The sequence below is a fragment of the Eriocheir sinensis genome, chromosome 4 (genome assembly GCF_024679095.1).
Source record: "Eriocheir sinensis breed Jianghai 21 chromosome 4, ASM2467909v1, whole genome shotgun sequence".
Classification (NCBI taxonomy): domain Eukaryota; kingdom Metazoa; phylum Arthropoda; class Malacostraca; order Decapoda; family Varunidae; genus Eriocheir; species Eriocheir sinensis.
This window is the reverse complement of record NC_066512.1, coordinates 3,228,802-3,245,781: the sequence shown is the minus strand read 5'-3', so window position 1 is coordinate 3,245,781 and position 16,980 is coordinate 3,228,802. Positions and strand designations below refer to the sequence as shown.

Sequence of the window (16,980 nt, the reverse complement as noted above, 5' to 3'; positions counted from 1 at the left end):
TTAAGGCTGTGATGGCCGTGTTTAAGGCTGTGATGGCCGTGTTTAAGGCTGTGATGGCCGTGTTTAAGGCTGTGATGGCCGTGTTTAAGGCTGTGATGGCAGTGTTTAAGGCTGTGATGGCCGTGTTTAAGGCTGTGATGGCCGTGTTTAAGGCTGTGATGGCCGTGTTTAAGGCTGTGATGGCCGTGTTTGAGTGTGATGGCCGTGTTTAAGGCTGTGATGGCCGTGTTTAAGGCTGTGATGGCAGTTTTTGAGGCTGTGATGGCAATTTATGAAGCCGCTAACATTAACGTCATCTTTTTTACGATATATGAGACAGTCAAAAAGGTCAACCGAAAGTCTTTTATCTTAAGGTTTTCACACCAGTCAGTTGGCATGAAAGCATTGATAAAGGACAGCAAGGGAAATATCACTGTGACAGAGTCCAAAGAGGTTGAAAACACTCAATTATCTTAACCCCTTGACTGCGGATTTCCTACCAGAAGACATCACTAAGCTACAGGAATGGAACACAAAGTGGCTGCTACAATTCAATGAAGAAAAATGTAAAGTCATGCACCTTGGGAGGGGATATCCAGCATACCAATACCACATGGGAACACTCCACTATCCACCACAGAGGCAGAGAAAGACCTGGGAGTATATGTTACCAGGCTACCAGTGAAGGCCAAACCCGTGCCAATCTCAGCAGACGGGTTAAGGTTATCACACCAGTCAGTCAGCATGAAAATAATTATAAAAGACAGTGAGAGAAATATCAATATGGCATCCTTTAAAGAGTCAAGGCAGTCAGTTACCTTTAAGTTTTCACAAGAGCAGTCAATATGAAAACAGTAATAAAAGATAGCAAGGGGTATACTTCTTCTCAGTGTGGCAGATTTTAAGGAGGCCCAAGACAGTCAGCTATATTCAAGTTTTCATATTGTTCTCTCCCACCATCTCACCTTGTAAGGCACTGATAGGTAGACAGCATGTATAATAAGCAATGCCAGCAAAGTCCTCAAGCAGCCCAGTCAGCCACAAACACCCAGACCTTACCTAGGCATTATAGCAGGAAATGAGCACTGTCTTTGGAACATACTACAACATTGCAATACCTATCATATATCCTATTCCTACCAAACAGTGCCATACAACCTCACTGTCTGTTTATACTCCTCTCTCTACGGAGCTTACCTGGAGGAAAATTCTTCTCAACCTTCTCATCAACCATTGGAACACACTACATTGCACTACCTACCAAGCAGTGCCGTACAACCTCAGTGTCTGCTTATACTCAGGTTTAATCGCACTCTACAAATCTTACATGGCGGAAAACTCTTCTCCTTAACCTTCTCATCAACCATTGGAACACACTACATTGCACTACCTACCACACATCCTACCAAACAGTGCCATACAACCTCAGTGTCTGTTTATACTCCTCAGGTTTAATCGCACTCTTTACAAATATTACATGGTGGAAGACTCTTCTCCTTAACCTCCTCATCAACCATTGGAACACACTACATCGCACTGCCTACCACACATCCCACCAAGCAGTGCCGTACAACCTCAGTGTCCGTATATCCTCCTCGGGTTTAATCACACTATGAAGACTACATGGAGAAAAACTCTTCTCCTCAACCTTCTCATCAACCATTTGAACACACTACATCGCACTACCTTTTACACATCCTATCTAGCGATCCCATACAACTTCAGTGTCTGTTAATGCTCCTTGGGTTTAATCACACTCTTTAAGATGCCTACATGGAGGAAAACTCTTCTCCTCAACCTTCTCATCAACCATTGGAACACACTACATTGCACTAGCTATCATACATCATACAACCTCAGTGTCTGTTTATATTCCTCAGGTTTAATCGCACTCTATATGAAGCTTACGTGGAGGAAAATTCATCTCCTGGCCAGCTAGTCATCAACCTGGTGGCCACGGACCTTGATGCCTGGGACCTGGGCAAGCTGCAGTACACCATCCTGCACCAGACTTCAGAGGGAGCCTTCACCGTGGACAAAGAAGGTAGAGAGAGACATTGGTTGGTATTCTTAGACAATTTCATTTCTCACATCAACTATTTCCTAAAGGTCAAAGAGGGGATCAATCAGGTTCTAATGAGTGTTTCTTTAGGTTCATGGTACAGAAGAAGGGTCAAACTAACACCGGGGTCATAAAACTACCCCTAGAAATGTGCAAAACTCCTACGAAAGCCTTGTCAAATATGTGAACTTGGGAGACAAAATGTTTAGTAATACGGCCCTTTGAATTTGCTTGTACTATACTTTTGAATTTTAGGTTCCTGCAGTAAGAGATTTCATTTGAAGGTTTGATGTATGAATGTTGTTGTTCATAGTATTAGTAGGAGTAGTAAAAGAAGTTGTAGTCATAGTAGTAACAGTAATGGTAGCAATAAAAGGTTAAGGAGATAAAAAAAAAAAATGGAAAATATGCTGCTCTTCCAGTCATATTTTATTGAAGTTTTCCCTGAGACAGCATTACAATAGCTTGTATATTTACCTACATTTTAAACCTCAAGGAACCACATCACTAGAGCATACTGTTGTGAGGCTTTGAATGAAAGATACTCTAAACTTACCCTAACCTAACAAAATGCCGACGATTACCAAACAATTACCATATGTCTTGACTCGGAAAAATCACATATGCGTCCTTATTAATGAGACTCTATGTAACCCGAGATTGGCCTCTCTTTTGGCCACTCGTTACTTTTATCTTTTTTTTTTTTAGGAGCAGCATTTAGCGGGCTTTTTTGCTACACTTTTCTTCTATGCCCTTCAGCTGCTTCCTCATCTTTGCAATTTATACCATACAAACTTCACCCCTTCTCAGGCAACCTATACACTGAGACACCTCTGGATCGGGAGTCCCTGCCCATGCACAGCCTCAAGGTGTCTGTGATGGACGAGGGGGGCCGGGCCAGCTTCACGGCGGTGCGTGTGACGGTCCGTGACAAGAACGACAACCCACCAGTCTTCATGTTGCCAGAGTATCAGGCGAACATCAACACTGACGTGGCTCCCAGGACAACCATTCTCAAGGTGGGGAACACTGGGCAGGGAGGAGTTAGGCCCCGTTCACACTGTGCCAACTCTGGACCATGACAACTGAGTGACTTTTAGGCCCTACTCACACTGTGCCAACTCTGGACCATGACAACTGAGTGACTTTTAGGCCCCGTTCACACTGTGCCAACTCTGGACCATGACAACTGAGTGACTTTTAGGCCCCGCTCACACTGTGCCAACTCTGGACCATGACAACTGAGTGACTTTTAGGCCCCGCTCACACTGTGCCAACTCTGGACCATGACAACTGAGTGACTTTTAGGCCCCGTTCACACTGTGCCAACTCTGGACCATGACAACTGAGTGACTTTTAGGCCCCGTTCACACTGTGCCAACTCTGGACCATGACAACTGAGTGACTTTTAGGCCCCGTTCACACTGTGCCAACTCTGGACCATGACAACTGAGTGACTTTTAGGCCCCGTTCACACTGTGCCAACTCTGGACCATGACAACTGAGTGACTTTTAGGCCCTACTCACACTGTGCCAACTCTGGACCATGACAACTGAGTGACTTTTAGGCCCTACTCACACTGTGCCAACTCTGGACCATGACAACTGAGTGACTTTTAGGCCCTACTCACACTGTGCCAACTCTGGACCATGACAACTGAGTGACTTTTAGGCCCTACTCACACTGTGCCAACTCTGGACCATGACAACTGAGTGACTTTTAGGCCCCGTTCACACTGTGCCAACTCTGGACCATGACAACTGAGTGACTTTTAGGCCCTACTCACACTGTGCCAACTCTGGACCATGACAACTGAGTGACTTTCAGGCCCCGTTCACACTGTGCCGACTCAGCATCTGGCGATCGTTCCTAGACCTCTCCATCACAGTTAGAGAGGCCAGTGACGCAGATGAAGGAGTTAATAGTGAAGAATAGTTTGAGAATACATGCAGTGGTTCCAGACTACCCTTACCTAGCTATAGATCTTGTTTGTTATACTTTCTTCATGCTTGCCATCACAGTTTGGGGCCAGTGACGCAGGTGAACAAGTAAACAGTGGAAAATGCTCTGAGAATACGGGCAGTGGTTCCATGTTACCCTTACCCAGCTATAGATTTCAGTTGTTATACTTTCTACCTGCCCACCATTACAGTTAGAGAGACCAGTGACGCAGATGAAGAAGTAAACAATGAAAAATAGTCTGAGAATACGGGCAGTGGCTCCATATGTTACCCTTACCTAACTACAGATTTCAGTTATACTTTCTCCCTGCCCACCATCACAGTTAGAGAGGCCAGTGAGACAGATGAAGGAGTTAACAGTGAAGAATAGTTTGAGAATACATGCAGTGGTTCCAGATTACCCTTACCTAGCTATAGATCTCGTTTGTTATACTTTCTCCCTGCTCACTTCTTTAGTTAGAGGGCAGTGACGCAGATGAAGGAGTTAATAGTGAAGAATAGTTTGAGAATACATGCAGTGGTTCCAGATTACCTTTACCTAGCTATGGATCTCGTTTGTTATACTTTCCCCATGCTCACCATCACAGGTCGAGGCCATTGACGCAGATGAAGGGGCAAACAGTGAAGTGAGGTACCGCATGTATGAAGCCAACAGTTCTGAGGCACTGGAGCTCTTCTTGGTCAACCCCACCACCGGCGAGGTCACCGTGGCACAGACCACCCACAGCCGAGGTAATTCATCCACTTACTCACGGTCACGGGTGAAGAGTCGGAGTTGAGTCGCCAGAGTCGAACCTGAGTCTTAATATTTCCCTAACATGTTCATTTTCCATTTCTACTTTCTCAGTCATAATTTTTCTTTGTAACAGTTTGTATGTCAGTCTTCTGAGTCTTATTATTTCTCTAACGTGTTCATTTTCTATCTCCATTTCCTCTGTGTTATCAGTTTCCTTTGTAACATTTAGTATTTCCTGCTGCCTCAAAACATTTCCTCCAACAACCTAAGGACCATATTTTTATACATTTCAGTGCCCAAGCTCACATACTTGACTAGGCTTTCGTAGGATTCCTAGGTGTTTCCATGGATACTAGTGGTAGATTGATGAAGCTTTTATAACTTGGACCTACAAAGCTACTCATTAGAATCCAATTAACCCGTCCGCTGCAATTGGCACAGATTTGGCTTTCACTGGTAGCCTGGTAGCATATACTCCCTGTGGGTAGTAGAGTGTTTGTTTCCCATGTGGTATTGGTATGCTGGATATTCCCTCTCAAGGTGCATGACTTTACATTTTTCTTCATTGAATTGTAGCAGCCACTTTTTGTTCCATTCCTGTAGCTTGGTGATGTCTTCTGGTAGGAAATCTGCAGTCAAGGGGTTAACCTGGTAGCAGCGACGGGCCAAATTTGTGCCATGATATAAACCCCCCAAAATAGATGATACATAAACTGATCACAAATGCATTGATATATATTATGAAATGGTTTGTGTGAGAGATGATTTTTTCTCAATTTTCTCGCTAAGAGGGACCAATAAGAAACATGATCCCCGCTGCTTCCCGGGTTAATCTTTCTCAGCCTTTGGAAATACCTGATGTGAGAGTCAGAAGTGTATAATACTGATCTGAGGCGCCTTACACTTCCTGCTGTCTGCTAATGCTCTGCCAGGCTGTGTCATCTTCACGCACAAGTACTACATCTACCTCTCCAAAATTACGCATGCTTTTTTTTATATTTTTTACTGATGCCGGTCCGGAGCGTGTCTGGGTTAGGATAGTTATGCCAGCGAGCATTTTCATATCTTCCATTTTTATATCTTGAGCTGTCTTCTTTACTGTAAAGAAAAGTGAGCTTGGATGCACAAGTAAGTAGTGGGCTTTTTTTTTTTTTTTCTGCTTTCTCTACTGTAAAAAAAAAAAGTTCCACAAGTAGCAGTAAACTTTCAATTTTTTGTATCTTTTTGCCATATTTTTGTATCTCCCCCTCCCCCCCTCCCCCCCCTTTTTTTATTTTATTTATTTATTTTTTTTTTTTTTCTGTTTCCTTTACTCTAAAAAGTGTGAGTTTGGATGCACAAGTGATTATCGTATATAGAGAGACTGTTCCATTAGTTCCATAAGTATCAGTGAACTCCCAAATGTTACAGAAAATGAGGTGTACCAGTTTTTCATCCGTGGCGAGGACAGCGGCTCCCCCCAGCACCACTCCGACGTGCCCGTCACCATCTTCCTGCTGCCCCCTCATGAGAACCCCCCGCACTGCGCCAGGAAGTATGCACAGTTCTTCATCAGGGAGGACGCCCCCATCGGTGAGCACCCACAGCTATCAGTAATATGACACACACACACACACACACACACACACACACACACACACACACACACACACACACACATAAAAAATAAGATAAAATTAAAAAGTCACTGGTAAAATGCATATTATTTAAGAAAATACAAGGAAGGAAACAATATGCAGATCACTTGGCACACACACACACACACACACACACACACACACACACACACACACACACAGGCATTTGATAAGAGACTAATGTGGAAATTAGAAAATAGAGGAGGATTGGGAGAAAAATGACTATGGATGAAAAATTACCTGACAAACAAAGAAATGAGAACCGTGTTGAAAGGTGAGATATCAGAATGGAGAACGGTCACAAGTGACGTTCCACAAGGGTCAGTGTTAGCGAATATTATGTTTTTAATATTTATAGATGATATGCCAGAAAAAGTAAAGAGTTACAAGGGTATGTTTGCAGATGACGCCAAACTGCTTAGAAAAATAAGAGATGAAGATGATGATTGTAATAAACTACAGGAAGATTCCAATGAGATACATGAATGGAGTAAAAAATGGGAAATGAAGTTCAATGAAAAGAATTGTCACACAATGAAAATGGGCAAGAGTAAAAATAGAGCAAGTGGAGTGTGTAGGATGGGAGGGACAATCATCGATACAGTGAAGGAAGAAAAAGACTTAGGAATTATAATACAAGATACACTAACATTTGAGAAGCACATAAATAAGATATTTGGAGAAACATATATACCGTATTTCCCGCCATATAAGACGCACTGACGTATAAGACACCTATAATTTGGCAAGATATATTAAAAAAAAAAAAAATTTCCCTGAACTTAATGTGTGTGCAGTATTACATTTGGCCACCTTACTTACAATTATGACTATGATACCGTATGTTGCTTTGTGCCCTTCTCTGTGTTCAAAGTGTTCCACTGTTTGTTGAAGAATTACAGTGCTCTTACCCCGAGCAGCTGTGACTTTGAAATGGTAAACAAAAGGGTTGGTTGGTAAATTCACTCACTGCACAGTGTGCAGGCGGTAACTTTCATTGTGCTACTGAAGGAACTAATCACACGGGGATGCTACGTTCGATGGGCCATCTTGGTCTTGATCTTGACTTTCAGGGACTGTATACCTACTTTCAAGTAGAAATAGATGTTGATTAACCCCTTAATGACGATGATGCCGCTGGCATCATATAGTTCTATCAGACATGGGCAACGAGCATGACGCCAGCGCTGGAGAGTTAGAAGCTTTCCAAAATTTGAAGGGCGCGTGTAACTATAGGTCTCTGTCGATGCTGAGTGACTAACTGGCACCTCTTTTGTTCCTGCGATGTCCCCCACCACCATTCCGTGCAAAAAGTAGTCTACAGTTCCTGCCTACATCATGGCGTCTGTAGAGCAATTCTGTTCCCTCAGCCGTCCTTTTTTGGCGGTCTTCTTTTAGTTTCTACTTGTAGTGTGCGTACTGAGCGTAGTCTTGACACCTCCACTGATTTACGTGATGTTCAAGATGGACCAGTATCTAGTTCAAAGGAGTGGGAGCGGAAGTTGTAATTTTTTGGGAATCATGGAATTCCAGCTAAACGGTCTGTCCAAATAATAATCTGATTTCACAGTTGAATTTTACGGATGATTCTTTACAACTTTTATTCAATGAGATTCATTCCAGAATGAAAAAACTACAAAATTTACAAAAATATTTTCGAGTTTCACTTCAACTTTGGCTCTACGTAGGCATTAAATTTCCGGGTCAAAGTTGTATGTAAGTGTTGTATAGAAATGATTTAATCGAGACTGAAGGGAGGAGGCAACTAAGAGGACACAGTAAGAAACTGAGAAAGAGGACTTGTTTGAAAGACCTAAAGAAGTTCAGTTTTCCATACAGGAGTGTGAATACATGGAATGGACTTAGCAAAGACGTTGTTGAAGCAAGCAGTGTCCGTAAAATGAAGGAAATTCTGGACAAATATAGAGTGGGAGACAGGACTGACTGAGATTGAGCTCTGGCCATGTATACTACAAATAAGTAAATACAAATAGGTAAATACACACACAGACACATTACAGTACTGGGAAATCATACACTCATTTCCTCAGATAACACATACTAGCACACATCACAATCTGCACCTCATAACATTCTGGCCCCAGCTAGCCACCTTCTGTATGCTCAAAGTCTTGCCTTGTGTTGGCAGGCAATGTGATCACGTCCCTGTGGATGGCGGGGCCACAGTCAGTGCAGTACCTGATCATGGTGGACGAGGGCATGAAGGCAGCCAGTGAGGAGAGGAGTCTGGGGAGAGTTCAGGGCCCTTCACCGTGACCTCCACTGGCCTGGTGGTGGTGCACAGGGCCCTGGACCATGAGCGGCGACGCACACATCACATCAGCGTCACCAACCGTACACTGACCACGCCGCCCACGGTGGACTACATGACCATCTCTGTGGTGGTGAGTTTATGGCAGGAAGCAGCAAGTTTTGGTCTCTTGTCTGTATTGTTGATTAGGGTTTGGATTATGGGCTGAAATGAGGGTCAATGAAAGACGTTTTAATATATTGGTCTTGAACTGATTGGGTCTTGCTCTGGCATGACCAACAGGTGATGGGTGTGAATGATGGCAGAGTGCATGAAGTTTTGATCTCTTATCCTTATGGTTGATTACGGTTTGGATTTTGGGCTGAAATGACAGTCAAAGAAAGACATTTTAATTTATGGATTTTGAATTGGTTGGGTCTTGTTCTGGAATGACCAACAGGTGATGGACGTGAATGACTGCCCTCCACGCTTCTCTGAGTCCGGCTACACAGCCCTGGTGGCCGAGAACAGCGAGGTGGGCGCCACCGTCACCATCCTCACGGCCGCTGATGACGATGAAGGAAACCATGGCCAGGTAAATGTTGCCTGTGTCTCCATGTTATTTTCAGTCCATGAAAACATTCTCCAGAATAAATTATTAAATGTCTGCTCTGCTCTCTGCTCTTCCCTCCTCAGATCCAGTACAGCCTCGGCCCCGATGAAAGCGCTGTAGTGAAGTCAACTTTCCACATTGATCCACACACTGGGGCGCTGACCCTGGCGGCCCTGCTGGACCGCGAGACCATGGCCCAGTACTCCTTCACCGTCACTGCCACTGACGGGGGCCCCAAGCCTCTGTCCACCAGCACAAGAGTCACTGTACTGGTCAAGGACTACAACGACAACCCTCCAGTGTTCACCAAAGACACTTACGTCACTGCTGGTGAGGCACTACAAGGGTTTTGTAGATAAATGATTGACAGGAAATTGATTTTCTCTGTAATATGTCATTGGCTGTGAAGGTTTTATTTATCTACATTGCCAAATTAGTTTTGTTTGACGCCAGTGCCTGAGGACACCGCCACGGGCACGGCGGTGATGGAGCTCAGCGTGACGGACGCCGACGAGTCTGTGGCCGAACTTGACTTCTTCATCACCGGCGGCGACCCTGACGGCCAATTCCTGGTGCACGCCTCAGGGGAGGTGGGTGGGAGGGATGGTGAGACACAACAACAATGGTGACCTGCCAACAACGAAACTGTTCTTTAATGAGAGAGTCACGTTGCTGTGGTCCATATTCCAGGTGTACGTGGCCGGTGAGCTGGACCGGGAGAGGCACGCCGATTACACCCTCACCGTCACCGTCACCGACGGGAAGTTTACGGCCAACACGACTGTTACTGTGACAGTCATTGACATCAACGGTTGGTGACAGTATAGTCTTGCCTGAAATGATAATGGATAATGTATGGTAATAGGTCATGAATTAAGTAAGCAGAGTGTCTAGCACTTCTGTGACTCACACTGGTGTGCTTCACGACAGACAACGGTCCGGTGTGCAAGGAGCCAATCTACCGTCGGGAGATCTCTGAGGATGCCACCCCAGGCACCCAGGTGGCCTCTGTTGTGTCCTGGGATGCCGATGAAGGCACTGCTGCCTGGAGCCGCTACATTCTCACCGGGGACAGCGCCCACCACTTCAGTATTGACCAGCTGAATGGCCACGTGGCCACAGCCACCCAGCTGGACAGAGAGGCACGGGACCACTACCACCTCACTGTAGGTATTCACACACACACACACACACACACACACACACAAAAAAAAAAAAAAAAAAAAAAAAAAAAGGGCTATCAGAAAGCTGGAAAGGATACAGAGAATTGCAACTTAAATGGTCTCAGAACTCTCAAATATGATGTATGAAGACAGATTGAAGGAGATGGACTTGACGACACTGGAACAAAGAAGGGAGAGAGATCTGATCATGCTGTAGGCTATAGGTTGGTAAATAAGTTTGATGAGGTGGATAGAGATGATATCTTCTTAACTGCGAGAATGCATGGGCTGAGAGGACATAGGGAGAAACTTAATAAAGGAACCTGTTTGAGTGACTTAAAACAAGTATAGTTTTCCACATAGAAGTGTTAACACCTGGAACAGTTTGCGGGGAGAAGTGGTGGAGGCGAACAGTGTCCAACAATTGAAGGGAAGGTTGGATAAATGTAGATATGGAGACGGGACTGTTAGAGCTTAGCTCGGGCCTGGTAGACTACAAATAGGTAAATACACACACACACACACACACACACACACACACACACACACACACACACACACACACACATAGCAAGAAATTGAGAAAGGAGACTTGTTTGAAAGACATAAAGAAGTACAGTTTTCCATACTGAAGTGTGAATATATATATGAAATGGACTAAACAAAGACATTGTTGAAGCGGGCAGTGTCCAAAAAATGAAGGAAACGTTGGACAAATATAGATTGGGAGACAGGACTATCCGAGCTTGGGTTCAGGCCCTGTACACTACAAATAGGTAAATACACACACACACACTGGCCTTTCATGGCTCAGTAATAATAGTAATAACAATATTAATACTAGTTGTAGCCAGGTTAGGGTAATGGTGCCTATGATGAGCCCAAAACTCTGGGTGTGACTGTCCAGGTTGTGGTGGAGGACTGGGAGCACAAGGCCTGGCAGTGTGAGGTGGTGGTGGAGGTCCTGGTGACGGACACCAACGACAACCCCCCGTCCTTCTCCCTGGCCACCCACGCCGCCACCCTGCTGGAGGACGCGCCCATCAACACCATCGTCCTCAAGACGTCTGCCACGGACCCTGACCTCGGTAAAGGCTTTGTTGTGGCAGGGGATCAGGTCTGGGTGATTCTTTTTTTTTTTATCAAGGGAGGCAGCTCAAGGGTAAAAATCTCACTCCCTTTTTCCTTGCTGTTCATGCCCCTCACAAAAGACACGGGTATTAGGGCTTTTATGCTGTTCTGTGAGGCCCATGATCAGTAATGTGTGATAATGATAATGAGAATAATAATGATCATAATAATTAGACTCATAGCACTCGGAGAGTGCACACCTCCGCCAAAGATCATCTTGAAAATTGGTATGGGCATCAACTGTGACCTTATGCATCATATGGAAGCATTTGTTTCGAAATTTGATGAAATTCTTTTTTTTTTTTAAACTCTGACCTAGGCAAACTTTTTGAGGTCAAAGGTCAAGGTCAAGGCCATCATGTGAAAGCATTTGTTTCGAAATTTGATTTTTTTTTTTTTAACTGACCTTGAGCAAACTTTTTGAGGTCAAGGTCAAAGGTCAAGATCAAGGCCGTTCAAGGTGCATCTTTCCATGCGCTAAAATATGAACCAAGTCTGAAGTCTGTGATGAGGAGAACTGAAGTTATGGCCAAAAATATGTAAATCTGACATTTTGTGCGACCTTGACCTTGACCTTTGACATAAAAAAATTAATGGGTTCTATTCTGGATGGACACGAAACTTCCCTGAAAAATTGGTTGAAATATCCACAAAATTGTGCACAGGAGACTGTAACCTTGACCATGACCTTTGACAAAAAATTTAATGGTTTCTATTCTGGATGGACACGAAACTTCCCTGAAAAATTGGTTGAGATATCCACAAAATTGTGTACAGGAGACTGCTCACAAACAAACAAACAAATAAACATACCGACCGGACTGAAAGTATAACCTCCTCCCAACTTCGTTGGCGGAGGTAATAATAATAAGAAGAACGTCTCCTCTGTACCCCCAGGCATCAATCGACGGCTGCTGTACAACTTTGTGGACTCAGCGGAGGGCCACTTCACCATTGACGAGATGGAGGGTGTGGTCAGCCTGGCCCGGCCCCTGGACCGTGAGACAAGGGACTCCTACAGCCTGACAGTGTGCGCCGTGGACCAGGGAAGCCCACCGCTGTCATCCACCACGCAGCTCATCGTCACAGTCTCAGGTTTGTGACGTGCCGCTGCCCTGCACTGCCCTCCCAAAGTGTCTTGTGGGGCATAAGTAGGTACCAGTGGAGGTGCATGGGCCATTAGAGACACACTTATTACAGAAATCTGTCATGCACAAACTAGTACCCAAAACAGAACAAATCTATCAAAAAATACTCAGAAGTTTAGGATATTTTTTGTGTCTAACCCTGTAGCTGCAGGGATCATGTTTCTTATAGGCCGCTCTAAGCAAAATAAAGAGAAAAAATCATCACTCATGCAAATCATTATATTATATATATCAACCCATTTGTGATCAGTTTATGCATCCTCTATTTTTGGGGTTTATATCAAGACAAAAATTTGCCCTGTCGCTGGTACGCGGTAAACCATAAGCTTGGCCCGTCGCTGCTACCGAGCTAATGGAGCATGCGTCTACATTGGTTCTCATGTCCTAAGCCTTGCTAGTTTAAGACAAGAGTGGATTCCAACAGAGGATCAGATTTATGCTGAAATCCATGTTTTATATTACCCAATTTACTCAAACAGGTTTTCCTAATCATCATCATCATTTCGTTTAAAGTCCGTTTTCACTCTTCATGAGTGGTTGGGCGGTTTATGGCTCATAAATCAAGCCATTTTCAGTTTTTGGCGCAAGATTTTCTGGGTGCATGCCCTTGCACACCCAACCACTTATTTTAAATGGTGGCCCAAGCCTTTGCCTGAACGAAACAGGCAAACCCTACAAGGCAGCAGGAGCAGGGGGCTATGAAGTTTACCACCCGCTATTTCACCTGTAGCTGGAACTGGATGGCCATTGACTCTAATAAACATGAGTTCATCTGCCCTTAGAATGGTCTTGATTTTAATCCACCTGGGGGTCCAGCACACCCTCCTCACTGGTCCAAAACAAAACCAGTGGGGTTGCCGGTTTAGCCGCTGACTACCCGACCCTGCGGCTGGTTGTACTGTGTTACATGTTACCAGTAGCAGAGCACTACCTTAACTGCCCTGACCAGACAGACAGATTTTCCTAATGGTAGTCTCTATCCATAAGTCACGATTGAGAAGATATGTTTAAAGGAACCATTCCAACATGCCCTCGTTAGATTGACCATTGAGTCCTCACAATATAAAGTGTCCTGCCAACAGTAATCAACAGCAATCAGAGTTTACTTGCATGAAAAAAAATAGTTGCTTTGATGTTTAAAAATTTCAAGGAATAATCAATTCTTCAAACTTAGTCTCACTGATATCATTTGGAAGGCCAAGTTTATTTGTATTTTAGATAATGAGTCCATCCTCCATATATTTTTGAGCCTCTGTCCCGTATATCTGCATTATGATCTCTTCTTGTACGAGAATGCTTCAAAGCAAGGCTGTGAGCTCCGTCCCCCACAGATGTGAATGATAATTAGTTATGTGAGGGGTTGCTCCTACCTACACTCAGAATACTGCACTTCCCTACATTGAACTCCATCTGCCATTTATCCGCCCAGTCATACAATCTGTTGAGTTCACCCTGGAGAATACTAGCGTCCTGATCCGACTCAATTACTCTACCGATCTTGGTGTCATCTGCAAACTTACTGACATCACTACTAATTCCTGTATCTAAGTCACTGATATCAATAATAAACAAAAGTGGACCTAATACCGAGCCTTGTGGGACCCCACTCGTAACACATCCCCAGTCAGATCTTTTACCATTGACTGAATTGTTAACTAAACATTTAAGTGAGTCTTTAACATATAGCGCAACTCACTGAACTTCCAAACACTACTGGCGACTGACCAGCTTCACGTATCCTGCCTAACAATTCTCTAAAACGCCTGAGAATGTCCTCGCTTGGCACACGATCTATCATGGTGCTTGTAGATTAGCTCTCTAACCATTGGGTCACATTTCAGGATATAATGTGCTGTGCCACCGGCAGAATTCTTAATAAATATTTTCTCAATTTTCTCCTAAACTTGTGGAATCGAGTGTAGGAACTCATTTCTTTTAAGCAGTGTCTCAATTATCTTATCCCCAGTCTCCTCCTTGTGCACATTACGATCTTTGGCCTCAGTTTTCCCACAATTTTAGTCCTGACTTTCTCCACAGATTGCAATTTTTGGGGCTGCCTCATTCCTCATATCCTCATCATCAAAGGTCATTATAATATTACCTCCAATCGTAAATCTTGAATCAGTAATCTGAATGCCATGTAATGCTTCAGAAACTTCACTTTTCAACTCTGTAGCCTTTTTATCTTGTTCCGAGGCCTTGACAACGTGTAAATTCTTCTTAACTTTCCTCTTACGTTTGGTGACCTCAGCCCAAGTTGCATCTGCTGACTCCACATGTTCAGCCCGCTGCAATACGTCCGCCACATCCTGCGCCACCTCCCCCAGCTCCTCCTTCACGCTGACCGCTTGTGACTCAACTCCTTGTTTCACTTCTGATATTTCCTTAGATAATTCCAGCTTGAATTCTTCCATTTTTTCCACAATTTTGGTAGCCAGAGATGCTTTATGAAGACATGGGTTGCAAATCCAATTTACTTTAGATATATTTTCCGATTTAATTCCAGACAGATGAGCACACTTCACATGACACCACTTAGGGCACAGACAGCACCCTATCCACTTATCGCCTGTGGGATCCGCACAAACGTAACAGAACTCCACCGAGTTCTTGGCTCGGCCAGCCATGTCGATTCAGCGTTTTCGCGAGCAAGGCGCAGCACCTCGACCCGCGCGGCGACTCACTACTCACACCTAACCTATGTGCAACCTGATGTGTAGGAAAAATCTATGCCCACTGTGCTTACGTGAAAATATAACCCGACCCTGCCTTGTGGAGAGCGGCGGGTCAGTTTGGGCGTTGTGTGATGCACCGCGGCAGAATGGTGGAAATGATAGGCCCTTTGATCCTGGACCTGATAAAAGCGACCCATTCAACCGGCTCCCAGAGTTGAATCGGAGGGAGGGCGGAGGAGTGGAGTCAGCTGCATTTGTGGCTTTCTTCGCCCCTCTGCCCACAACATTCTCTGCCTCTAGGGGACATGGAGCCTTAAGTAGACTAGCCTGGGATTATCCTGTGTAGCATAAGTCAGGCTCCATCTTTATTCTCAGCCTCTAAGGGACAGGAAGCTTTAAGAAGATTCCCCTTGGGTTATCCTATGTAGAATTAGTCATGCCCCATCTTGATTCTCAGCCCCTAGGGACGGGAGGCTTTAAGAAGACTGCCCTGGGGTTATCCTTTATAGAATTAGTCAGGCGCTATCTTGAATGTGCCGTGCAGTTTATATTTTCACGTAAGCACAGTGGGCATAGATTTTTTTTTCAGCTCAGGTTAGAATAGCAAAGATATGGACTGAGAAATTGGGTCTCTCATTAGAAGTTCAGTCCATGAAATGTTAAAAATGAGAGAGATGTTTGACCTGGAGGAGAAGGTGACATGAGTGAAGGTTGGAACACACACACACACACACACACACACACACACACACACACAGAGCGGACTTTATTTTGTTGTTGTTGTGTTTTTTTGTTTTTTACTCTGAACTGCCTCTCTTGCTGTAAACACACACACACACACACACACACACACACACACACACACAGAGCGGACTTTATTTTGTTGTTGTTGTATTTTTTTGTTTTTGTTTTTTACTCTTTAACTGCCTCTCTTGCTGTAAACACACACACACACACACACACACACACACACACACACACACACACACACACACACACACACACACACACACACACACACATACACAGTACCCTCCCACCATCCTACCTTTTAACCGATCCTCCGTCAGGTCTTCGTGGAGGTCGAGGACGTGAACGACCACATGCCCCAGACGGAGGAGCCCGCCTACCACACCTACGTGGCCGAGAACCTGCCGCCGGACACCTCCGTCATAGCGCTGCGGGCCTCGGACGGCGACCTGGCGCCCTCCAACATCTCCTTCGCCATCACCAAAGGTAACCAACTGGCGCGCTTCAAGATACACCCGCAGACAGGTAAGGAAGGGGGAACTTGTTTATCTTTGTTTACATCCGTGGACGCAAAAGTCAAGTGCAAACAGAAACAGACCCCCCAAACATCACCAAAGGGAACCAACCAGCACGCTTCAAGATACGCCCGCGGACAGGTAAGGAAGGGAGCAGCCTGTTTTAATTTTATTAATATCCGAGAGAAACAAAGCGTTTTCAACTATTACAAATGCATTTTCACGTCGAATGAGGTAAGGAAATATAGGTGTAAAGAAATGATTGAAGTAAGAACATTGCACTTCCAATGAATAGCTTATCAGTGTCAGTTCGGTGCGGAAGAAAAAACTTGCAGTGGAAACAGAAACAGTGGAAAGC

At 44.6% G+C, this 16,980-nt stretch overlaps 1 protein-coding gene across 1 annotated transcript in view; it reads left to right on the top strand.

The window, feature by feature from the left end:
• LOC126982135 (protocadherin Fat 1-like) overlaps positions 1-16,627 on the top strand; it is a 36,473-nt gene extending 19,846 nt beyond the window's left edge. The window contains exons 6-18 of the mRNA XM_050833976.1: positions 1,860-2,023; positions 2,852-3,060; positions 4,591-4,735; positions 6,150-6,311; positions 8,526-8,632; positions 9,088-9,222; positions 9,324-9,570; positions 9,694-9,830; positions 9,931-10,051; positions 10,171-10,406; positions 11,311-11,491; positions 12,432-12,629; positions 16,428-16,627. Coding sequence (XP_050689933.1) covers positions 1,860-2,023; positions 2,852-3,060; positions 4,591-4,735; positions 6,150-6,311; positions 8,526-8,632; positions 9,088-9,222; positions 9,324-9,570; positions 9,694-9,830; positions 9,931-10,051; positions 10,171-10,406; positions 11,311-11,491; positions 12,432-12,629; positions 16,428-16,597 — 2,212 coding nt within the window. The 3' untranslated portion in view covers positions 16,598-16,627. The remainder of the gene's footprint in view (positions 1-1,859; positions 2,024-2,851; positions 3,061-4,590; positions 4,736-6,149; positions 6,312-8,525; positions 8,633-9,087; positions 9,223-9,323; positions 9,571-9,693; positions 9,831-9,930; positions 10,052-10,170; positions 10,407-11,310; positions 11,492-12,431; positions 12,630-16,427) is intronic.
• Positions 16,628-16,980: the final 353 nt, after the last annotated feature.